At 36.0% G+C, this 27,348-nt stretch overlaps 1 protein-coding gene across 2 annotated transcripts in view; it reads right to left on the bottom strand.

Annotated features, from left to right (window-relative positions):
• LOC128243278 (AFG3-like protein 2) overlaps positions 1-27,348 on the bottom strand; it is a 93,820-nt gene that overhangs the window by 48,992 nt on the left and 17,480 nt on the right. The window contains exons 2-6 of one of the 2 annotated variants that reach the window (XM_052960933.1): positions 26,045-26,310; positions 25,678-25,816; positions 20,669-20,725; positions 7,199-7,323; positions 599-668 (exon numbers count right to left, since the gene is read on the bottom strand). In XM_052960933.1, coding sequence (XP_052816893.1) covers positions 599-668; positions 7,199-7,323; positions 20,669-20,725; positions 25,678-25,816; positions 26,045-26,310 — 657 coding nt within the window. The remainder of the gene's footprint in view (positions 1-598; positions 669-7,198; positions 7,324-20,668; positions 20,726-25,677; positions 25,817-26,044; positions 26,311-27,348) is intronic. The other variant, XM_052960934.1, reaches the window with a different exon arrangement.

Genomic DNA, 27,348 nt, shown 5'->3' with positions numbered 1-27,348 from the left:
CGGAAGGACAACACCATTTCAATATCCCCCTCCTTATTTCATAGGCGGGGGATAATAAATTGATCTTGTGGATAATACAGTTTCAGATGTATTGGAATAAAAATAAAAATGTTATGAACAATTTACACGAACTTTGGGATCACCCCTGGCATAAATCAAAATATCCAAAGAATTATGTCCAAGCAAAATTTCTCCACCTGCACACAAACTGTAGCAACATATCTGTTTAAATGGCTTCTTCATGTACCTAAGCAATTATTTTGAGAGTGTTTAGCGTTATGTCTAAAGTAAAATTCTTCAAAAGACTATTCTTTGTTAAGTGCTTTCAAGATATTAATAATCAATTTTAAAAGCAATGCCATAGTTAATGGGTTTAAAAGCTCTTTTGTAAAATTGAAATGTTTTGGAACCATCAAATTTTTTTGGTCTAAAATAAAGTTCCATAGTTATATATATATGAAAGAAGCCCACAAGGATTTTCTTATCCTGCAACACAATTGCAAATCAACATCACCCCTTAAGAAATTGGCATTGACATTATTATCTCAATATTTTTACCCAAAGCAGCTTACAAATATATTGCATTTCTACTTTTTACCTGATAGAAGTATAAGCCGATGAGGATCAAAGGAAGAACTCTAAGTACGTCTACTGGCCCAACCTGTACTCTGCAGAATACAGTTTAGCAATTGGTTAAAAGGCAATTCTAAAACATTCTAAGTCTACAACAATTCAGATTTCATGACTAACCAGTCAAGTGTCATAAAATTTGAAAGGAATTGGTTAACAAGAGGGCCAAATGGCCCTGAATCGCTCACCTGTCATATATTGCACATTCTTCCATTATATACAAATATTGAAAACCTAAGCCACGGGGCGTGGCCAATTTTGACCCCAGGGCTAAAGTTTGAACAATCTTAATAGTGGTCCAATAAACGATGCTTCATACCAAATATCTAAGGCCTTCACCTTTTGGTTTCGGAGAAGATTTTTTAAGTTTTCATCATATACATATATAAGGAAACCCATGACCGCCCGGGTGGGGCCATTTTTTGACCCCAGGGCCAAAGATTGAACAATATTGGTACAAGTCAACTAGATGATATATCATGCCAAATATCTAAGCTCTTGTCACTACTTGATTTTACGTGTGTATCTATATATGTATATTTGTTATTAATTGTTGTATGTGGCCCATATTAAAAATTGGTATGTGTACTAAATATGTTATCCAGTTTAAATTAAGACGTTACTTGTCTTTGTGAGTTCGGAGAAGATTTTTTAAGTTTTCACTATAACACATATAGAGAAAACCCATCAGCCCCGGGGTGTGGCCAATTTTGACCCCAGGGCCATCATTTGAACAAACTTTGTAGAGGTCCACTAGACGATGAATCATGCCAAATATCTAAGCTCTAAGCAACGTAAGTTCAGAGGAGATGATTTTTGAAGTTTTCACTATAAACATATAGAGAAAACCCATGACCCCCCAAGGGGGCGGGGCCAATTTTGACCCCAAGGCCATAATTTGAACAATCTTTGTAAAGGTCCACTAGACGATGAATCATGCCAAATATCTAAGCTCTAGTCCAAGTAAGTTCAGAGGAGAAGATTTTTTAAGTTTTAACTATAAACATATAGAGAATACCCTAACCCCCCGGGGCGGGGCCAATTTTGACCCCAAGGCCATAATTTGAACAATCTTTGTAGAGGTCCACTAGACGATGAACCATGCCAAATATCTAAGCTCTAAGCAACGTAAGTTCAGAGGAGATTTTTGATTTTTTTTACTATAAACATATAGAGAAAACCCATGACCCCCCAGGGGCGGGGCCAATTTTGACCCCAGGGCCATAATTTGAACAATCTTTGTAGAGGTCCACTAGACGATGAAGCATGCCAAATATCTAAGCTCTAGTCCAAGTAAGTTAAGAGGAGAAGATTTTTGAAGTTTTAACTATAAACATATCAAGTATACCCATGACCCCCCGGGGTGGGGCCAATTTTGACCCCAAGGCCATAATTTGATCAATCTTTGTAGAGGTCCACTAGACGATGAATCATGCCAAATATCTAAGCACTAGTCCAAGTAAGTTCAAAGGAGAAGATTTTTTAAGTTTTCACTATAAATATATAGAGAAAACCCATGACCCCCGGGGCGGGGCCAATTTTGACCCCAAGGCCATAATTTGAACAATCATTGTAAAGGTCCACTACACGATGAATCATGCCAAATATCTAAGCTCTAGTCCAGGTAAGTTCAGAGGAGAAGATTTTTTAAGTTTTCACTATAAACATATAGAGAAAACCCATGACCCCCCAAGGGGGCGGGGCCAATTTTGACCCAAGGGCCATAATTTGAACAAACTTTGTAGAGGTCCACTAGACGATGAATCATGCCAAATATCTAAGCTCTAGGCCAAGTTAGTTCAGAGGAGAAGATTTTTGAAGTTTTCACTATAAACATATAGAGAAAACCCATGACCCCCGGGGCGGGGCCAATTTTGACCCCAGGGCCATAATTTAAACAAACTTTGTAGAGGTCCACTAGACGATGAATCATGCCCAATATCTAAGCTCTAGTCCAAGTAAGTTCAGAGGAGAAGATTTTTGAAGTGTTCACTATAAACATATGGAGAAAACCCATGACCCCCCGGGGCGGGGCCAATTTTGACCCTAGGGCCATAATTTGAACAATCTTGGTAGAGGACCATTTGGTGATCCTACCTACCATATATCAATGGCCTAAGCCTTGTGGTTTGGGAGAAGAAGATTTTTAAAGTTTTTCCTTTTGTTTGCCATGGCAACCAGAGTTCTGCATGGAATTGAATTCTTTGAACAACTTTGATAGAAGACCACCCAAGGAACATCCCTATGAAGTTTTATTAATATTGGCCCAGCGGTTAAGGAGGAGATGTCTTTTAAGTAAATTGTTGACAGACGCCGCACGCCGGACGCCGGACAAAAGGCGATCACAAAAGCTCACCATGTCACAAAGTGACAGGTGAGCTAAAAATGGCAAGATTTACAAGAGACAAAGAACACAATGAGTAATATTTGACTGGCAAACACTGTACATTGTTGTTTAAAACAAACCATCAACACAAATAGAATTAATTCCAAAATAAATGTTACACATGTATTTCCATAACAAGAGGCCCAAAAGGGCCTATGCTCTACTGGCATGGCTCTTGTGGTCTTTTTAATTCAGAGCATGTACGTATTAGTAATAGGCAACAAAAAATTATATATAGTTGCATGAACTATTTTAATATGTGCCAAGTAAAAGTTATCTGAGGGTAAAAAAATATTTGCTTTCAAAACTGTACTCATTTAATTCAGAATGTATATTAGCAGTGAGTGTGATTAAAACACTTGGAATTAAAATATATATTACTTAGATCCTTCCTAGTGACCAAGTTTTTTTTTAATATCACAGATGATTTTTTTAATATCACGGATGACCCAGTTGCAAACCTTACCTTGCTGTAATAAGTTCATTCTGACCATGTTTTATATAAATAAAGTAGAAAATATGGCCCAACAGTGTTTTAACAATGATTTGACTTCGTGACCTAGTTTTTGAACTCAGGTTTCCCAGTTTCAAACTTGACATAGACTTCATAACCACAAACATTCTGACATAGTTTCATGGTGATCAAAGAGAGAATTTAACCTCTACATTGTTTACAAAGTTTTTCTATGATTTGACCTAGTGGTCTGGTTTTTGACCTCTGATTACCCAGTATCAAACTCTACCTAAAGATCATCAAGAATAACATTCTGATCAATTTATATGAACATCTGGTCATAAATGTGGCCCTTAGAGTGTTAACATGCTTTTCCTATTATTTGACCTGGTGACCTAGTTTTTGACCGCACAAGACCCAGATTCAAACTTGGCCTAGAGCTAATAAATATAAACATTCTGACTAAGTTTCATGAACATACATCATAAATGTGACCTCTGGAGTGCTAACAAGATTTTTCTATGATTTGACCCAATGACCTAGTTTTTGACCACACATGACCCGGATTCAAACTTGACTTAGAGATTAATATAAACATTCTGACCAACTTCCATGAAGATACACTCATAAATGTGACCTCTAGAATGTTAACAAGCTTTTCCTTCAATTTGACCTGGTGACCAAGTTTTTGACCGCACATGACCCAGATTCGAATATATTCATATTAACATTCTGACCAAGTTTCCTGAAGATACAGTCATAAATATGACCTCAATAGTGTTAACAAGCTTTTCCTTTAATTTGACCTGGTGACCTAGTTTTTATAAAAACTAACCCCAGATGACCCAATATCGAACTCATCCAAGATTTTATTGAGGGTAACACTCTGACCAAGTTTTATTAAGATTGTGCCCAAATTGTGACCTCTAGAGTGTTAACAGTCAAATTTTTGACGACGGACAACTATGACGGACACAAGGCGATCACAATAGCTCACCTTGAGCACTTCGTGCTCAGGTGAGCTAAAAAACTGGTCAAAAGGTCAAAGACAATGACATCTGAGGACAACATTGATGCTTGTTTGCAAAACTGTACACATGGTCAAAATTTCATTGCTGTAGCTTTAAAAATTAAAAAGTGAAAAGGGGTGAGGCCAACTTTTGCCAAAGGGGCATAATTTCAAATGGTTTGCTAGACGGTCATCATATGATGCTCCACAACAAACATAAAAGGTATGGGCCTTGTGGTTTGAAACAAGAAGATTTTGAAAATATTTCTTAAATAAGTCTCTTGTGACCCCCTGGGCAGTGCCAGTTTTGAACCATGGTAGTGGACCACTAAATCAAGCCTTGTTCAAAATAGCAAGGATCTTCATAGCTGTTTCAGACAAAAAGGTTTTTAACATTTCCCAATTTAGGTATACCAAACCTGTGAACCTGGGGGTGTGGCCAGTAACGACCCCAGAAGACATAATTTGAACAAACATTCACAAGCAATTGTGACTTTACATGTAAACTTGGCTAAAAAATAGACTTCGCTCATGTAGACTTGGTTAAAATCAGACTTTGCTAAAAATGCCATTTTTTATACCTTCGAGACCCATAATCTAGGCATGCATGGGCGGATCTGGCTGGTTTTCAAAAGGAAACGAGCTCTAATGGATATCTAAATACTGTACAAGTTTCATCAAGATACAATCAAAACTGAAGACTGTATCGTGTTTACAAGCAATTGTTTACAAACGCACTGATTTTTTTTACCATCAAGGCCAATAATCTAGACATGGATGGGCGGATCTGGCTGGTTTTCAAAAGGAACCGAGCTCTAATGGATATCTAGTTACTGTACAAGATTCATCGAGATACAATCAAAACTGAAGACTGTACCATGTTCACAAGCAATTGTTCACAGACACACTAATTTTTTTTACTTTCAAGGCCCATAATCTAGGCATGCATGGGCGGATCTGGCTGGTTTTCGAAAGGAACCGAGAAGAAAACTGTATCATGTTAACAAGAAATTGTTTACAGACGCATGGATGCACATACTACGTACACATTACAGTACATGAAAACTATTTGTACACAAAGTAACAGTTTTTTAACAGTATTTCTATGATTTATTAAAAGGTAATATACTTTATATAAAACTGTTTTTGAATATAAACATACATTTGCACTATTTCTGTGCAGTGCATTATTCATTTTTTTTATTCAAAAGAAATGAATATTGCCTTGTGCTCTGAAAAGTGACTATCAACTACACCACACTCATATGTTTTTTTCATGTTATAACTCACATTGATATGATTTAGTGATATGTGCTTACACGCAAAAACGTAACATGATTTTCAAAAACCTAACATGATTTTTTAAGTCGAATAATAAAGGGGCAAATTTATATTATATGCAAGATAAGAGTTATCTAATTTGATTATTTGAATAGGTTGGATGGTTGGGTACCTTCGTTTAAAGTCCTAAATGCAATACATGAAGTAGTTGATAAGATATTGATGTTTACAGGCCTACGTGCAAAACGTCAACCCCTATGTTTAAGTCAAATTACAAAGAGCCATAATTTACATTATATGCAAAATAGAGTTATCTTACTTGATTAGTTAAGTCAGTTGGATAGTTGGAAAGACCTGTCTAAAGTTTCATTGCAATACACTATGTATTTGCTGAGATATTGACCGTACGCTTGATCATTGAGTGCTGTTTTAATTAAATCTCAATTCAATAAATCATGCAGTTGGTGAGATATTAACCTATATGTGCTTACATGCAAAACCTTGACCAGAATTTCTAAGTCGAATAATAAAGGGGCAAAATTTATATTATATGCAAGATTATAAGTATCTTCCATGGATGAGAGTGCGCGAGGGTCGGGATGAACCTATCTTACAAGAGCCGCTATGGTAGATGCTTTTTCTTCCACCTCAGTTAAACAAAATTTAGTAAAAATGTATTTTTTGCTGGAACTCTGTTGTGCTAAGTGAAAATAATTGCGTATGGATATGCGATAATTCGTGGTTGTCATGGATATCCGCGCAGTGATTCAGATTATGTTAATAGTCAAATCAGTCTCGAAATAGTTCTAAGGGTGGTGAAGCATTACTTCTTAAAATGTGAGTGAAAGCTGTTTTGTGGTGACATTTGAAGCGAGAAATAATTAATAAGCGTTCTAAATATTGCCACACGACAAGATTTCCATGATGCTACAGTCTTCAACAAGAAAGGTAATTACAATGCGGTGACCATTAAAAAGGAGTTCCATACAGCCATTTTATCTTCCCCCGTGGGCATGGTTAAATTATTGGATCTACTTATCTGAGGTGAAGCCTATCTGCGCTTGCACGCAAAACCTTAACCAGAATTTCTAAGTCATATCATAAAATATAAAATATTTTTTGCATTATATTCAAATAAGTGTTATCTAACTTCATTAATTTAGTAGGTTAGACAGTTGCGAATACATGTCCAAAGTTTCAATGCAATAAATGATGTATTTACTGAGATAACGATTTAAAAGGTGCTTGCATGCAAAACCAAGGTGTGACGCCGACACCGATGCTAGGGTGAGTAGTATAGCTTTCCTTAATTCTTTGAATAGTTGAGCTAAAAATGTTGTTATCATTATGTTGTTATCATTTATTCTGAAACTGTATTAGCACCTATGTTACTTAGTCATATACAAATAAATGATATTACGACCAACAACCACCTTACCTCTTGTATTTCACCTCAATGTAATTGGAAGGGTCTATGCCCATTTGTTGTTGAGCATCTTCCAAATTCTTCTCAAAGTTTTCCACTGACCCAATATTGAACCACGGAGTCTTCCCATCAGATACCTATCAAGGGAATACAGATATTCACACACTCTTTTTGTTCCATTTCACGAGTCATAGGACCCATTATTCTTGAAAACAAATATTTGAAAGAAATATGTGCACAAAAAATGCCTGTGACTAATTTTTAACATTGAAATGTTTATATATATTTTTTTAATTTTAAGTTAAATAAGATATCATTTGAAGAAAAATATTAATAACTAGAGATTGCTTTTTTGAAAAAGCGCTTGTCTCCCCTATTGTGTGGTCGTAGCTGAGAAAAAATAAATGATGGACATGAAATTTGTAACTTTGGACTGGAGACAAACCAACAGTGAAGTTTGATTTATTCGATTATATTAAATAGTGAAGAGAAGAAAGTGTTGTTGATTAATCTAGTTACTGAGCGGTAACCATTTCTTCAACTCAAGGTCATGGCAACCTTGACCTTTGACCTACTGATCTCAAAATCAATAGGGGTCATCTACTAGTCATGACCGACTAGCGTACCAAGAATGAAGTTCCTGGGTACAAGCGTTCTTAAGTTATTGAGCAGAAACCATTTTTAAGCTTAAGGTCACCGCCAACGTATCATTTTTTACCTGAAGGTAACCTTGACCTTTGACCTTTTGATCTGAAAATCAATAGGGGTCATCTACTAGTCATGAACAACTAGCTTACCAAGTATGAAGTTCCTGAAACCAAAGGATCTTTAGTTATTGAGCGGAAACTTTTTCTTCACTTCAAGGTCATGGCAACCTTGACCTTTGACCTAGTGATCTCAAAATCAATATGGGTCATCTTCTAGTCATGACCAACTAGCATACCAAGTATGAAATTCCTGGTTGCAAGCGTTCTCTAGTTATTGAGCGGAAACAGTTTCTTCACCTCAAGGTCACGGTGACCTTGACCATTGACCTACTGATCTCAAAATCAATAGGAGTCATCTACTAGTCATGAACAACTATGAAGTTCCTGGGTACAAGCTTTCTTTAGTTATTGAGCAGAAACCATTTTTAAGCTTAAGGTCACTGCCAACATAACATTTTTTACCTGAAGGTAACCTTGACCTTTGACCTTTTGATCTCAAAATCAATAGGAGTCATCTAATAGTCATGAACAACTAGCATACCAAGTATGAAGTTCCTGGACCCAAAGGATCTTTAGTTATTGAGTGGAAACCGTTTCTTCACCTCAAGGTCACGTTGACCCTGATCTTTGACCTAGTGACCCCAAATTCAATAGGGGTCATCTACTAGTCATGACCAACTAGCATACCAAGTATGAAGTTCCTGGGTCTAAGAGTTCTATAGTTATTGGGCGGAAACGAAGTGTGACGTACTGACTGACTGACTGACAGACTGATGGACTGACTGACGGACAGGGCAAAAACAATATGTCTCCCCATGAATGGGGGAGACATAAAGATATTACACGCAAATGATTTTTACATGGAAGGTCACCACGACCTTGACTATTGACCTTGTTACCCCCAAAACAATTGGGATCATCTAGACATCATGACCAACCTCACTTCAAAGTTTGGTGAACCTAGATCAAAGCATTCTCCTGATAATGCACGGAAATATTTTTTTACATTAGAGGTCACAGCGACGTTGACCTTTGACCTTGTGACCCCCCAAAATATAGGAGTTTTCTAAACCTCATGATCAACCTCCCTACCAAGTTTGGTGAACCTAGGTCAAACCATTCTCAAGATATTGAGCGGAAATGTTTTTTACATTGGGGGTCGCCGCGACCTTGACCTTTGACCTAGTGACCCCAAAAACAATAGGGATCTTCTACACCTCATGACCAACCTCCCTACCAAGTTTGGTGAACCTAGGTTAAACCATTCTCAAGATTTTGAGCAGAAATGTTTTTTATATTGGGGTCGCCGCGACCTTGACCTTTGACCTAGTGACCCCAAAAACAATAGGGATCCTCTACACCTCACGACCAACCTCCCTACCAAGTTTGGTGATCCTAGGTCATGCGGTTTTCCAGTTATCGATCGGAAACGAAGTGTGACGTACGGACGGACTGACGGACTACCGGACTGACGGACAGGGCAAAAACAATATGTCTCCCCCAGAGAGGGGGAGACATAACTATCCTAAAACTTACTAACTATACTGGGCCTATGAGCCTATGCTCTACTCGAATGGCTCTTGTGGTCATTTTCTATCAAAAGCATGTATGTATGGGTAACAGGCAATATACTTATAGTTCACTTGGAAACATTGCATGTTCAACATGTAAGGACAGAGTTGTTCATAGTAAAAAAATGTACATACCAGCAACAGTCATTATACTGAACCATATGTTTCAAAGGACAAAGGGAGACAAACATCACAATACACAAGTATCTGTTACTATTGTCTTTCTAATAGAGTATACTTTGATAAGGCTACACAATTTCAAGGGCCATAATCCACTCATACGTGAGTGGATCTGGCTGGTTTTCAAAGGGAACAGAGCTCTTATGGATATCAAACTGCTGTATATGTTTGATTAAGCGACAATTACAAGACGGCCATGATGGCCCTAAATCACTCACTTAAGTGAAAGTTTCAAACCATTGTAACCACTAGACAATGTTTCACACCAAATATGTTAGCTCTAGGCCTTTCGGTTTCAGGCAAGACGATTCTTAGTTTTTTCCTTTATATTTTTTTGTAACACATGTGACCCTAAGGGCGCGGCCAACTTTGAACCCAGGGACATAATTTGAACAATCTTAGTAGAGGACCATTTGACAATGATACACACCAAAAATCTGAGCTTGATATTTTGTTCTCAAATAAAAGGTAATCTGAGGGTAAAAAATATTTGCTTTCAAAACTATACTCATGGTCAAAATTTCATTTCTGTAGCTTTAAAAGTTGGTCAAAAGGTCAAATTCAAGGTCATCCCAGGACAACATTGACGCTTGTTTGCAAAACTATACACATTGCCCAAATTTCATTGTTGTAGCTTCAAAAATATAAGGGAGGTCAACAGGTCAATGTCAATATTGATATAAGTTTCAAAACTGTACACATGGTCCAAATTTAATTGTTGTAGCTTCAAAAAATAAGAAAGTAGGTAAACAGATCACAGACAAGGTCATTCGAGGAAAAGATTGATGTTTAATACATGTTTGCAAAACTATACACATTGTCCAACTTTTATTTCTGCAGCTTCAAAAATTAGACTAGAAGCGCCGCAATGCGACGAAACCAGGTTTTTGTTATGGGCAATCAGAAATTATAGCCAATTAATTTGTTGTATGACTTTATCTTTACTTTTATCAAAAAGAGACGTAACTGAAAATTACTCTAATTAAGTTTCTTATGTGTTTAGTTTCGCTGCAACATTCATATTAAGTCTCATAATTGTGAATATCTTTTACCTATTTTTTTGCATATGACAATGATTTAACTTTCTGCAAGCCAACATCACTGAATACTAGGGATGCAAACGAATATTCGAATATTCGAATATTCGATCAAACGTTTAGTATTCGAATGTCAAAATCGGTATTCGAATATTCGATGTTTTGTTCTTGAATAAATATAATGATAATTATTTTGCCAACACCTCGGTTGTAGTGTTTTAGATTCGTTTGTCTTGTTTTTACAACGATTGGCCCATAATGTCAGACGTGTGAATGTGATGACAATACACTAAACACGCGTCATGTGTCATTAAGGGACATATCGTCGGGTCCCGGCGATAAAAAGGCCCCGTAATTTTACAATTATTGGCGGAAAGACAAGTGAGACAAAAAATATTTTCGGTAGATTGCCTCTACCAATTAAGAATTTCTGAAATAAACTAGTTCCCAAGTTGGTTTGGTTGTTCCATTTTTTTGTAGTGGTCAATCCCAGAACGAGGCTGCTCGTCCTACGGAAAGACCCTCCATTGGCACATAACAACAATTGACCAGAAATCCATCCAAGTTCCCGTTGTTTACAAATATAAAGGCAGAGGATTATAAATTAAAAGTTTTTGTTTCTATCTTTGATCATAAAGTATTATTTTTGTCTTTCTAAAATGAGGAATTTCAGAGGCTCATTTGGTGAAATTCAGTGTCCGCCGCGCGTAGTGGTTACGACACAATAGAGCTTAAATGCACCGGCAATTACTTTAGCGAATATTGTAACATTCGGAACTACTCGGCCATTTTTTTTCAAAAACAACCTCGGATGTATTTGGACGGTTTACATACTCAAAAAGTGGTACGTTTAAGTCCGCTGCAAGTAGATCGCGTAGTAATTTTATTTAGCAGTTAAACTTTGTGACATTACTTTTGGGATTCTTAATTATGTTTGCAATAATACAATTTAATGGCAATCAAATTAAACTTAGATCAATAAATACAACTATAAAACACTACATTTAATTAATGATATAATTCAAAATTTTACGAATTACTTCAACTGATGTACCTGCATACATCCGAGGTTGTTTTCGATAAAATGGCCGAGGAGTTCCGAATGATATTGTAATAGTTTACGGGCGATACTATTTCCCGGTCTCTCCTCGTAAAATCCGGTCTCATCCGGTCTCATAATTTACTTAACTTTTAAAAGATGTATTTTGGTAATCGAATATTCGAATATTCGTTCGAAAGAATTACCGAATATTCGAATATCAATTTTGCCATTCGTTTGCATCCCTACTGAATACTAATGACAATTTATTATTACAAAGCAAAATGTTTAATCTGATTATTAACACTTTAATAAAATGCAAATGTCAATTTCAATGTAAATTCACTGTTTGCTGAGCAATATTTGAGAAAATGGCTTTACATATTTAAAATCATATTCAATGATAACACACTCTTATTTTGTCAAGCTGATTATATTAAAGATGTTATATAACATTTCAAAATTCCCTTTTCTGAGTCTGAGTCTAAAACTCAGAGTCATGACGATAGTGAACACAGACCCTGCTTCACTTCAAAGGCATGCATGTTCTTGTAAAATATTCTCAAAAATCAGTTGTCTGCTTTTTGAAAAAAACCTTAAGTTTTTAACTTACACTCAACAAATCAAGTACCTTGACCTTCTTCCCCACCCTCAAAAGCAAGTTCAATCTGCAGCTTCATATAAGCTATATCCACACTAAGATTCATCACTATCCATCAATTCTAACTAAGTTGTTGGGCAGAAAAACATTTTTCTATTTTTAGGAAAAGTGACCTTGACCCAACCTCCCAAGCTAGCTCTTCACATAAGCTACCTTCGCTCTAAGTTTCATCGATATCTATCAATGCTAACTAAAATTATTGGGCAGAAACCATTTTTCTATTTTTAGTAGCAGTGACATTGACCCCACCCCCCTCAAAAGAAATTCCAAGCTTGCTCTTCACATAAGCAACTAGTACCTACACACAAAATTTCGTCAATATCTATCAATCCTAACTAAAGTTATTGGGCAGAAACCATTTTTCTATTTTTAGTAACAGTGACCTTGACCTTAGCTCCACCCCCCTCAAAAGCAATCCCAAGCTAGCTCTGTACATAAGCTACCTACACACCAAGTTTTATCAATATCTATCAATGCTAACTAAAGTTATTGGGCAGACACCATTTTTAAATTTTTAGTAACAGGCGACCTTGACCTTAGCCCCACCCCCCTCAAAAGCAATCCCAAGCTAGCTACACACTAAGTTTCATCAATATCTATCAATGCTAACTTATGTTATTGGGCAGAAACCATTTTTCAATTTTTAGTAACAGGCGACCTTGACCTTAGCCCCACCCCCCTCAAAAGCAATCCCTAGCTAGCTCTGTACATAAGCTACCTACACACCAAGTTTCATCAATATCGGTCAATGCAAACTTAAGTTAATGGGCAGAAACCATTTTTCTATTTTAAGTAACAGTGACCGTGACCATTTTTCTATTTTAAGTAATAGTGACCTTGACCTTAGCCCCTCCCCACTCAAAAGCAATCCCAAGCTAGCTCTCCACATAAGCAACTTACACACCAAGTTTCATCAATATCGGTCAATGCTAACTAAAGTTATTGGGCAGAAACCATTTTTCTATTTTAAGTAACAGTGACCTTGACATTAGCCCCTCCCCCCTCAATAGCAATCCCAAGCTAGCTCTTCATATTAGCTTCCTACACACCAACTTTCGTCAATATCTATCAATCCTAACTAAAGTTATTGGGCAGACACCATTTTTCTATTTTTAGTAACAGGCGACCTTGACCTTAGCCCCACCCCCCTCAAAAACAATCCCAAGCTAGCTCTTCACATAAGCTACCTACACACCAAGTTTCATCAATATCTGTCGATGCTAACTAAAGTTATTGGGCAGAAACCATTTTTCTATTTTAAGTAACAGTGACCTTGACCATTTTTCTATTTTAAGTAATAGTGACCTTGACCTTAGCCCCTCCCCACTTAAAAGCAATCCCAAGCTAGCTCTTCACATAAGCAACTTATACACCAAGTTGTGTCAATATCTATCAATGCTAACTAAAGTTATTGGGCAGAAACCATTTTTCTATTTTTAGTAACAGTGACCTTGACCTTATCCCCACCCCCTCAAAAGCAATCCCAAGCTAGCTCTTCCCAAAAGCTACCTACACACCAAGTTTCATCAATATCTATCAATGCTAACTAAAGTTATTGAACAGAAACCTATGTTTGACGCCCGCCTGCCCGCCCGCCCATCAGCCATTCTAACAACCTCATTCTAATAACCCGGTTTTCGTTGAAAACCTGGTTAAAAATAGGTCAAATGTTCACAGTCAATGTCATTCGAGGAGTAGGTCAAGAGGTCAAAGCCAAGGTCATCAGAGGACACTATTGATTTTTTTTCTTTCAAATTGTAAACATAGTCTAAATTTCTTTGCAATAGCTTCAAAAATAAGGAAGTAAGTCAAAAGGTCACAATTAAAGACATCCAAGCACAACATTTATAATTTTCTTTTCAAAACTGTACACATGGTTCAAATTCCACTGCTGAAGCTTCAAAAATAAGGAAGTAGGTCAAAGGTCACATTCAAGGTCATCCATGGACAATATGATATATGTTTGCATAACTATACATATGGACCCAATTTAATTGCTGTAGCTTCAAAAATAAGAATGTAGGTCAAAATGGATTGAGCCAGCTTTGACCCCACTGGTTAATTTGAACAAACTTGGTAGTGGGCCATCCCAGTCAACGTGAATGTCTGTCGGACAGTCGGACATCAGGGCTCTCGCGAGGGGGCGACTTGGGCGAAGTGCTCACCTAAAATTCCCATACTTCGCCCATTTGTATCATCAAAGCGAAATTGACTTCGCCCGAAATTATAACACATTGTCAATCTGTCAATCAGCGAGTATTTGGCCACTCTCCCATTAGTCAAGACATCGCAATTAGCCATTCATAAAATTTGGTAATCTCCTTCATAAAATTTGGTAATCTCCTAATCTGATAATTGGGCAGTGTCATCCAATTACCAAAACATCGCCGGTAGGCGGAGCTATTGAAAGTTAACCAATCTGAATGTACATTGAGAAGACCGTGATAAAATGATATACGCTCGTTAAAATGAGATAGAAAAGGCGACATAATTATGAAAAATTGTGTCAAGCATTAATGAAGTTAAAAAGTAATTGATATATGTATTGAACAAACAATGCAAGACATTTTAAACATTGTTGCTTTTGAAGCAGACGGTTATAGCCATCTCGGGCCATCGGCAAGGTGGCGCTAAGCAAATCAATAACATGACGTATCAACAAATATTTGATTGGTTTTAGTGAAATGTTCATGATAAAAAATTAATTTGTAAACACAAAAAAAATATTATTTTTTTTGCTTTATGTAGAGTTTTAATACTTACAGTATTTTTCTCCTGTTTACGATGTCAAAAAAACATCGGCGAGATCGCCATTTTGTCAGAACAATTTTGGGAGTTAATTTCTCAACCTCCCATTATGTATTGGTAAAGTTTTCATCAAGGACAAGGATGTCATTTGGTTCTTAAATGTCAGCTTATTTTAAATTATTTTGCCAGAGACAAGTAAATAACAGCATAGCTGAATGTGACATTCGTACCCTATCCCGAACGTACCAAAATAAGATTCGTCCCCCTACTATATTGACAGTTAATTTATTGGTCATTTTGATTGTTTCAAATCCTTAGCTGTCTTGGTTTTTGTTTCATTTTAGATGCTATTTGGAGATAAACTATGTGACATTGACAAATACACTTTTGCTGAGCCAAAAATGATACATTATTTTATGAACATTTTATATAGTTATAGCAATCAATTTGAATGTGAATATAAACTGAGGTGTGTGGTATGGCACAGTTTTTGTATCAGGTGTTACGAAAAGTATCACTTCTCCTTAAAGTCTCCCCACTTCTCCCTAAATTAACTGAAGGGAGAAGTCACTTCTCCCAAAATTTTCAGCCTAGTGAGAGCCCTAGACATGTCCCGTATTTTTCCATTTTGACCGATGAAACTTCTGTTTTGGTCGGTCACAATGTCAGGTGAAAAAATACAGTCATCACCGTTTAATTTTCGGAATGTGTACTTTCAGATTCTATTTGATTGTTTTCAATAAATGTTCAGTGTTATTTTTAACTATTTTATCATGATTATTCAGCTTGCTAATCCGTGTATCACTATCTGTAAACCCCGTACTGACAGTCTTATACTGCTCTGTTAAACATTATCAATAACAAAAACTGTACTTTTGTTTTTGCATTAATGTTGTGTCTGATTTTGCCTTGTAGTACTATTTTTTATATTTCATAACCATACTGTATTATTTAATTCAAAGATAAATTAAGAGATATATAAAGCTGCTCAGGGTTGGACGATACAGAGGACTTATAATATTTTGTTTTTTTGTGAGAAAAGGGAAGAAACAAGAGGCCCAAAAGGGCCTATGCTCTACTGGCATGGCTTTTGTGGTCATATCAATCTACAGCATGTATGTATGGGTAAAAGGCAACAGACATATAGTTTATGTTTTGTGTTTGGGTTACCTGAAAACGTAGCACGTTCAACATCTGAGCCCAGAAAGTATTGTAAGCAGATTAGTTGCATGAACTATTTTAATATGTGCCAAGTAAAAGTCATCTGACAAAAAAAAATGCTTTCAAAACTGTACTCATAGTAATAATTTCTGTAGTTTTAAAAGTTAAAAAAAGTTGGTAAAAAGGTCATCAAAGTCAAGGGCAACCTAGGACAACATTGATCAATTTGAACAAACTTTCGCAATCAATTGTGCTGAGATGGATGCACAACACACAAAAAGATTTTCAAACCTTTCCAGATTTATGTTTACCAAACCTGTGAACCGTGGGTGTGGCCAGTAATGACACCAGGTGCATAACCTAAACATTCACAACCAATTTTGTCAAGATGAATGCACAAACTACAGAACTTAAAGCTAAAAAATGGCTTTTGGGCTTTCAACAAGAACAAGGCAGAGTAATTCACAAAATCAACTGCAGAAGCAAAAAGCAAATTGTCTCTCAAAATCCTAGACTTGCAAATTGTCTCCCTTAACTCTAGACTTGAATTGACATGTACGTGTAAACTTGGCTAAAAATAGAATTCGCTCATGCAGACCTGGCTAAAAATAGAAAGCATTTCTTTAAAACTTTCATGGCCTATAATCTAGGCATTCATGGGCCGATCTGGCTGGTTTTCGAAAGGAACCCAGCTCTAATGGATATCTAGATACTGTACAAGTTTTATTGAGATACAATCAAAACTGAAGACTGTATCGTGTTCACAATCAATTGTTTACACAATAGCATTTTTTATACTATCAAGGGCCATAATCTAGGCATGGATGGGCGGATCTGGCTGGTTTTCGAAAGGAACCCAGCTCTAATGGATATCTAGAAACTGTACAAGTTTCATCGAGATACAATCAAAACTGAAGACTGTATCGTGTTCACAAGCAATTGTTTACAGACGCACGAACGCAGGGACACACGGATGCACATACTACATACACATTACCATCGCATAAGCTCTTCTGGCCTTTGGCCAGTAGAGCTAAAAAATGAAAATCCAAATTATTTTTTTTGTCTTGATGTTTAGCTTCATTTTTTATTTTATAACAGTAGGACACATCTAATCAAGAAAATCTAAACATGTTATAGTGGTAAATTACAAAACTTATTTAAACAAGAGATGTTTGTCAAACATTTTGCCCACCCGGAAAGCCATGTTGTCAGGATTATATGGACAATTGAATCCATGTTGTCAGGATTATATGGACAATTGAATAAAATATGCATGGACAGAAATGACAGCTGATTTGTCACTGACATTGGATGCCGTTGAGGCAGTTTTAAGATTATGGATATTAAAAGTGTGAGGATAGAGTGTGTTATGACCATGACATTTGACTATATGACCTCAGAATCCATAGGAGTCATTAGCTGGTCACCAAAAATCTAATTGTCAAGTTTGAGGGCCATGGGTGCAGTCATTGTCAAGTTATCACACAGATAAGCTTTTTTTCTATCAAGGTCACTGTGACCTTGACCTTTGACCAGATGACCCCTAAAATCATAAGGGGACATCTACAGGTCAGACGCAACCCCAAGTCAAGTTTGAGGGCCATGGGTGCAGGCATAGTCAAGTTATCACTCGGAACAACATTTTCGCATTCAAGGTCACTGTGACCTTGACCTTTGACCCGATGACTCCTAAAATCACTAACGGCCATCTACTGGTCAGGCCCAACTTCCATGTCAAGTTTGATCATCAGGTTCAGGCATAGTTGAGATATCACTGGGAGAAGATTTCTTCACTTTTTTGCGCTAAAGGTTACTGTGACCTTTGGCCTGCTGACCCCCAAAGTCAATAGGGGTCATCAACTGGTCAGGCCCAACCTTCATGTCAAGTTTGATGACCATAGGTCCAGGAATTGTCGAGTTTGCTTTCAAGGTCACTGTGACCTTGACCTTTGATCCTTAAAATAAATAGGGGCCATCTATTATCAGGCCTAACAGCCAAGTCAAGTTTGAAGGTGCAGGCATTGTTGAGTTATCACCTTTTATCATTCAAGGACACTGTGACCTTGACCTTTGGCCCAATGACCCCTAAAATATATAGGGGTCATATACTGGTCAGGCCCAACCTCCAAGTCAAGTTTGAGGGCCATGGGTGAAGGCATTGTCAAGTTATCACCCCGACAACCTTTGACCATTTTAGGTCACTGTGACCTTGACCTTTGGCCCCCAAAAACAATAGGGGTCATCTACTGGTCATGCCCAACTTCCATATCAAATTTGATGACCATAGGTGTAGGCATTGTTTAGTTATCACTCAGACAAGTTTTAAAATGCTTTCATCATTAAAGGTCACTGTGACCTTGACCTTTGACCGATGAGCTCTAAAATCAATAGGGGTCATCTACTGGTCAGGCCCAACCTTCATGTTTAGTTTGATGACCATATGTCCAGGAATTGTTGAGTTATCACTCGGACAAGCTTTGGTCTACCGACAGACCGACCAACCGACTGATTGACATGTGCAAAGTAATATACCCCTCTTCTTCGAAGGGAGGCATAATAAGAGGCTTAAAATCAAGATTTAGACTGATGTTATTCAATACTGTTTGAAACATTGGGACAGGTAAAAAATTGTTGCGGCCGGTAAGTTTTTAGTGTTCATCTCTCACAATGTCCTGTGAAGAAAAAAAAGTTTTCGCGGTGTCTGCCATCCTATGAGGCTACATAACAATATCAAACTCAACAGTCTGGGCTTGTAGATTGAAACAATAAGATTTTGAAATTTTTCATATATATGTCTAGGAAACCTGTGACCTGTGACCTGGTGCAGGGGGAGTTTTGATACCAAGGGCAAATTTGAACAAAATTGGTTGAGGAACACTAGATGATGCTACATACTAAAAATATCATTGGTCTGAGTCTACGGGTTTCAAAATAGATTTTCAAAGATTTCCCTTATATAAGTTAAAAGGCAACGGAAACTTGTGTTACCTGGAGGCATAAATTAAGCTGGATCACAAATACTAAGTATGCTTCTACATGGATTAAATGCTAAAATAACTTACTTGATGCGGAGGGCATCATTTTGCAATTGATGTGCAATTATTAAGTATGTGTTGTGTTTTTATATTTTTTGAAAAGTGATTAAAGACAGAAAAAGGTTATGGAAATTTACTTACTGTTGCGAAAAGAATGACACATACTGATTTCAGGTTTAACCATTTAAATGATCATGATGTTTAAAAAAGTATTCCTTACTGTAAGATATAATGAACTTTCGATTATTGTCCGAAAGTAAATCGAAATGCCTGGTCAGATTCGATTTGATTATTGATAGCAAATGGAGTGCGATTTTCAAACACTAATTTTGAAGAATTCATTAAGTATAAAATATATTCCCTTGTTTCTTAAAATAGATATATAAGCTACAAGAGCAAGGGAGATAATATAGTCAGTTTTCTGCCCTTGCTTCTAGAGTAAACATTACATAGCTATCACATTTTAACAACATGTTCTTCTTATAAAAGTCTGTAGGAAACCCCCTGAAGTAAGGCCATTTGACCCAGAAACAATTTTACAAAGATTTGCTCCACTTAAAGTCATAATTATCAGTTATTTTAGGGCTCAAATTTAGCACTCGCACACTCACAAAATGCAAGTGAAAATAGAAAAATGAGAGTTGAGACAATGCGAGTTTTGAACCCAGGGGCATAAATTGAACAAACTTGTTAGATGATCATTGGACAATGTAACACACCAAATATCTAAGCTCTAGGCCTCATGTTTTTTTATAAGAAGATTTTTGAAGGTTTTCCTTTTGGTTGCCATGGCAACCAGAGTTCTGCATGGAATTCATTTCTTTGGACAATTTTGAAAGGGCACTACCAAAGGAACATCCTTTTGAATTTTGATTAAAACTGTCCAGACGGTTCTAAAGGAGATAATAATAACAGGCAATTGTTGATGCCAGACGCTGATGATGGACACCAGATACCAGATATAGACTGATCACAATACTTCACCTTGAGCACTTGTTGCTTAGGTGAGCTAAAAACCAACTACTCACTCTAAAACAGGAAGTCTCTCGGTAATTCTACAATTGGCTCAGAATAGCTTCTTTTATTTATTTTTATTTCAAGAGCCATAATCCAGTCATGCACGTGTGGTCTGGCTGGTTTTTAAAAGGGGCTCGTTTTTAAAAGGGGCTCTCCTGGATATTATGCTACTGTTTAAGTTTTATCGAGATACAATCAAAACTGGAGACTGTATAACAAACAATTATTTACAGACACACGAATGCTTGGACTCTGTACACTTCTCCATGCCATGTCTTAGTTGTACTTAAATGTCCTATTACAGGAAGATAATAAAAACTTACCGCAGCCCTGACTTTAACTTCCACATAATCTTTATCCACAATGTACAAAGACTCTACCTGAAAGAACATTTAAAACTCTAAAATATATATAATACATTTACCAGTAAACATATTTCATCAAACTGTTAATACTAACAAGAACATAATTGTACATATACAAGCGCTGTCATAGGACAGCGCGCTCAACTATACGCCACTTTTACTTAAAAATGAATGATGTAATATGTGCCTTTAAAAAGCAATAAAAAAGTCAACCAGTTTTTCAATAATTGACCTTAACTGTTTTTAGTAACAGTGACCTTGACCCTAGGTGCCCCAAATACTATTCCATGGAAGTCCTCTATAAACTCTTTCTACATATCAAATTTGGTCACAATCTTGCAACCTGAACTGAATTTATTCAGTATCAAAGGTTATCTGTTTTTAGTAACAGTGACATTGACCTTGATCCTTGAGGCCCAAAATGCAATCTCATGCAGTCTCCATAAACTCTTCCTATATATCAAGTTTGGGCGCAATATGTCAACCCTATCAAACTTATTCTGTAGCAAAAAAAATAATTTTCTATTTTTATTTACAGAGACTGAGTACCTTGACCATGACTCTCTGGGCCCCATACATATTCCCATAAAAGGTCTCTATAAACTCGTCCTATAAACTAAGTTTGGTCATAATATGTCAACCCTAACTTAAGTCAATTCCAAACTTTTTTCTATTTTGAGTATCAGTAATCTTGACCTTGACCTTAGGACCCCAAACTCAATCCCACGAAAGGTCTCCATAAACACTTCCTTTATACATTTAAACACCGTTAATCCGAACACTGTTTATCTGAAATTATCGCTATTTCAAATTTACTTTTCGATCCCGATTTTATTACATCTATGTTTAATTAAAATTTTATCAATTATCTAAAATTGCTATTTTGAAATTATCACTATTTCAAAGTTAAAATTATGGTCCCGAATTGGTATTTCACATCTATTTATCAATCATTATTTCGAACTCAGTCATCTCATAGTTTTCACATCATAGGGCGATAGCACGAAGGCATCGGTTTGAGGGGATAATGAAGCACATTTAGCTCTTGTAAGGAATGGCACAAATATTGATGTCAGAAAATGAGTGATTTATTTTGGGTGGTCTAGTTTGTATATAATGGCTGATTACCATTTGAAATGTCTATCTCAAATGCTGCTGAACAATCAGGAAAAGGGCCCAGTTATCAACCGGTGCGGATATCTGGATCAGAAGTGAAAGGGTGGGGTGTTCAGTGGCGCCACAATTCAAAAATTGGCCAAGAGAAGTATGATAACAAAGTGCAGCAAAACCTTACATCATTCTTTAAAAAGACCGCAAACAATACTGAGTTAACTAAGTTTATTTTCAATGCATGTAAACTGAAAAATGCAACATGTTGGTAACGTGAAGCCAACTTTGCAATCTTCAGGATCAAATATTTTATGTCACCAATAATTCACAAACACGGTCATTTTCTTATAATTTTTCATCTAAAATATTGTAAATACAAAGTTTTTATCTGAGTCCCGACAACTTCGGATTAACAGAGTTTAAATGTCCCAAGTTTCGTCATCTTACTCGGTACCAAAAGTGAGGTTGACTACGTCCTCTTCCTGGCCTGCCCAAACAACAAAGTATGTCATTTTATTATGCCTAATTATAAATATAAAATATGTCAAAAGCAATAAGAGATGTTTTAATATTATGACAATTCAAAGTGTGAGGATAGTAGGTAAGTTTTTAATCATGTTCAGATGATGATTGATATTTGATACAAATGTATCCTCTTAGCAGCAGGGAATAAGTAAATATTACAAAAAATTTGTGATGAATATGAGTTATGACCATCACCTTTGACTCTATGACCTCAAAATCCATAGGAGTCATGAACTGGTCACCCATTACCTAAATGTCAAGTGTGAGGGCCATGGGTGCAGGCATTGTCAAGTTATCACACAGACAAGCTTTTTACGTTCAAAGTCACTGGGACCTTTACTTTTGACCCCTAAAATGAAAAGGGGGTAATCTATAGGTCAGGCCAAACCTCCATGTAAAGTTTGATGATCATAGATTCAGGCATTGTTGAGATATCACTGGGAGACGCTTTGTTAACTTTTTCGCGATAAAGGTCACTGTGACCTTGACCTTTAGCCCGATGACGCCCAAAATCAAAAGGGGCCATCTACTGGTCAGGCCCAAATACCCGATTTACAGACGAAGTATCAAATCAGCCGCGTTTCCAAGAAGGCAATTTACGGTCCCTCTAATCCATGCTGTGTACAGAATTGACCCCAATAAATTAATTGACAGTTGTTGTGAGAGTTGCAAACTCTCAACAAAGAGCCTGAATTTGCTAATAGCACTGATGTCAATTAGCAAAGTTTTGATAGCGGTAAATCTCTTCCAAAATTGTATTAGAGAGTTTTCACCAAACAATGGACTTTGACAAGCGAATTTGTAACGACTGTTACGAGCAATGATTCCTTTATAGGCGTATAGTTTAAAATGATAATCACAGTTGATTGGTGGATATCTTAATTTAGAAATTAAGCATATTAATAAGGTAAACAACACTTTTTCAGTATGAAAAGCTGCCATTTGAAATATTTTTTCGTTAACAACAAAACCAACTTATAAATAATTTTTGTTCAATACAATTCTGAACGTTGTTCATTATTGAGTGTAGTCTCGATCATCTAGACACTCGAATATGATCCGAGTCTTACTTTCCATTTATAGTTTAGTACATATGTATGTATAAAATGAAAAGGACAAATTAAAACCATGAAACTACATTTGTTTCCCTTTATTTATTTTTCTGTTAAGGTACACAATGACAGTCTTATTGAAGGATGAAAATGGCCAATAGTACGACCAATGCACTAAGTACATAAACGATATATGTATACATGAACTCGTCTTTCACGAAAACCAATTCAAGTTTTCCGAGTAATCGATTACCCGAGTACTCAATCGGAAGAATGTCCAAGTACACGAGTACCAGTTTTACTACTCGTTGCCATCCGTAGTATTTATGCCATAAAATTATATTTATACTGAAATAATGATTTATACTTATATATTAGGGATGGCAACGAGTAGTAAAACTGGTACTTGAGTACTCTGACAATCTTTTAACTGAAAACTTGTATTGGGTTTTTGGGGATACAAGTTTATGTAGGTATTGTTCATGTACCATGTGCGTGGGTAATAGTTATATTGATCATTTCTATCTTTATATAAGTCTATCATTATGAAATAATGTACTTTAACAGAAAAAAAGTTGCTTTATTATTTTAATTTGGTATTTTTATTTAAATTCTATACATAAATATCTGACACTACAATACAGCACATGGGAAGAAGTTAACTATATAGTCAAAAAATTATCATGTCATAACGTAAGCATATAAGCTATACTCCATGATGAACAAAAGTCAAAATTACAATAAACAAAATTTAATAGCATACATTAAACTTTAAAATACAAAGTACACATATCCAAATAATAACAAAAAGCACATACAGTCGAAACTCGTTGGCTCGTTATCTCATGGCTCGATATCCTCGTTGGCTCGAACCAGATTAAAAGGACTGATTTTTATTTACTCTTTGTTCATATAAATTTCGATCGGATGGCTCGATATCTTGAGGGTCAATATTTCTCCATTCTCGAAGTTGTTTTCGCGGTCCCAAACAAGAATTTCACACTTTGATTTGTTTACTTGGGTCGATGTCATTTTCGCCGGTTCAGTTAAGAATCTCACACCTTGATTTGTTTGATTGGCTTCATTTAGCACAAGGCGCTAATTAGAATTGCTTGACTGATATTATAATTATTATCAAATTTAAATGGTTGAACAGTTTGAATAAACATGCCATCACTTTAAGTTCTGTCTCTAAATGTTATCCATCCCTAAATTACTATGCATTTTGATATAACTTTTGAGCTATGTTTGTGTTACCCACTCTTTACAATTGCTTGTTTTCGCATAAATGTATTTTTATTATAAATAAAAAAATAAAATGATATTTTCTAATATTAAATCGAATAAGTCATATTACGAAATTTAGGGTGCGTAACTATGCCCAATAAATACTCTTCCTTCTCTTGCGGAGATAGCGTAGCCAATAACAAACGAGGTAAATAAGACTTTATGTAACAAATGAAAAAATAACATTCTGTAAGCAGTCCCGCTTGGCTCGATATTCTCGAGGCTCGAAGTACTTTGGCCGGTCCCTAGAATATCGAGCCATCGAGTTTCGACTGTACATGAATAAATTGTACTTCGTTATATTGAACAATTTTCTGCTTGTAGTGCCACCATTAAATGCTCGACACCACACAGCGTACATTAACAAGACTTACTGTCGGCTGCTCTTTTAAAAAATTCCACGGTGTGGACTTTGCCAGCTGCATAATTAATTGCGATGTATGTTTAGTTGGTTACTCTATATAATTTTATATCAGAATGAGAGTTCTTCATACTGTAATATTTTTAATACTTCATTAATATCCATATATCCTTATTTCAGATATCCACCAATCAATTGTGATAAATATTTTGCATTAATGAATAAATGCTTGAACATAATGGTTGTTCCAAATTCACTTGTCAATGTGCATTCTTTGGTTAAAACTCTCTAACTAAACAATATAATTGTTCAGGCGATGTACCACTATCAAAACTTCGCTAATTGGCATCAGTGCTAATTGCAAATTTCAGCCCTTCGTTGACAGTTCGTATTCTCTTACAACAACTGTCATTTAATTTGGATGTGTCAATTTTGCAAATACCAGGGATTAGAGGGAAAGTAAATTGTCTTATTGCCAACGCGCAAGTACTGTTACATTGCCTGTATGTCATCTGTAAATCGTGTATTTGGTGATTTTTAAAAAAAAATAATTGAGTTCTTGAGTAGAGAATTAGTACTCATGTACTCGGACATCCCTATTATTTATATTTATGTATGTCAATTTCCTCTACCTTGCCAGTACGCACATAATCCTCAACAAGCTGTTTGAAAGTGATCTCCTTATACATAGTGCCATAGTACAAGAGAGCCACTGTCCCCAGGAAGCCAGCTATCACCAGTCCAGTTTGCAAGTTATCTGGACCTCCAGGGCTAAATTTATGTAAAACAGAAATCATCTATTTCAATCGTATGTATTTATTATTTCATGTTGAGTATCTTGATTATCAGCAATGTAATGAAGATTTAAACATTTTACCAAGTATAATCAATATTTTGCGACTATGCATCAGTTCTTTCATTATTATCAACCTTTGAACGTGTGTTATATAAAAAAGGTTTCATCTTTTAACGTTAATCAAGAATACTTTTCAAACTTACAACTTTGGACCTCCAGGTGTTCCTTTACCAAATCCCTTGAAACTACTCTTAGGGTCCCTAGTTTTGCTTCTTGATGATTCAGCTTCTTTTGGCGCCTCTTTAGGTGTTTCTTTGGCACTTTCTTTTGCTGATTTGGCTTTCTTTTTCCCTGCATCCTTTCCAAAACCTTTCCAACCATCTTCACTTCTTAGAACAAACCATTCTTTGATCAAAACTCTTAGGTCTTTAACTTTTTTACTCGAAAGCATGTGTATTTTTCTTTGAACCTGGAAAATTTTAAGTACATTTTATTTTTGGAAACCAGACCAAATCGGTTATCAACTTTTAAGCTTTAGGAAACACTGGCTTTGAGGGCTGACAATATCCTGTCCGAAAGCTGAAAGTGCATCTTGTCAACCATAGGAAACACCATCTACCAAGGGTTGACAATATGCTCTCTTAACCTTTTACTTCATGTAAACCTAAGCCATATCAGGCTGCCAGTGTATGGCGTATCAGTTCATATCAGTACCCCTACTTCATAGATTATTGGTTATTATTGGAATTTTGACCCTCATGTATTACAAACCTATTTTCTTAGTACTTCTTTTGATTTAATCAATAAGTCATCAATGTAAAGTTTATAGAGAATTAAATTTCCAATCCAGTCATATAAATTTTATTTTGTTATCTAAATTATTAACGCATGATATTCATAAATAAACAGAAAAATATGTCAAATTTGATGAAATTTAATTTTTATTACACTTTTATTTATCAAACAAAACACAAAATATTATATAAACAACATATTTTTATAATTCATTTAATGCAACCTGAATTGAAACAAAGATGGACAGAATTAAAAAATAATTCACAACAAGAGATGTTTGTCAAACATTATGCCCCCTGAGCGCCAAGTTGCCAGAAATATTTGGACAATTGAATGAAATATGCATGGACTGAAATGACAGCTGATTTGTCATTGGATGCATATGAGGCAGGTCATCTACTGGTCATACCTAATCTTCATGTCAAGTTTGATGACCATAGGTCCGGGAATTGTTGAGTTATCACTCGGACAAGCTTTGGTCTTCCAACAGACCGACCGACATGTGCAAAGCAATTATATAACTCCTCTGCTTCGAAGGGGGGCATAATTAAACTAGATGTTCACTGAAAACTGATACTTCAACTCATGCATTTAGTGACATATAAATTTCTACTGTCTACTATATAAGACAAATATCAGAACAATACTCTTACTTTAAAACTTTACTGAAGAAAATATATCCTTGATGATCATCTATCTTAGTTTGAAACAA

Source organism: Mya arenaria, chromosome 8 (assembly GCF_026914265.1).
Source record: "Mya arenaria isolate MELC-2E11 chromosome 8, ASM2691426v1".
Taxonomy (NCBI): Eukaryota; Metazoa; Mollusca; class Bivalvia; order Myida; family Myidae; genus Mya; species Mya arenaria.
This window is presented reverse-complemented; position numbering and strand designations above follow the sequence as displayed.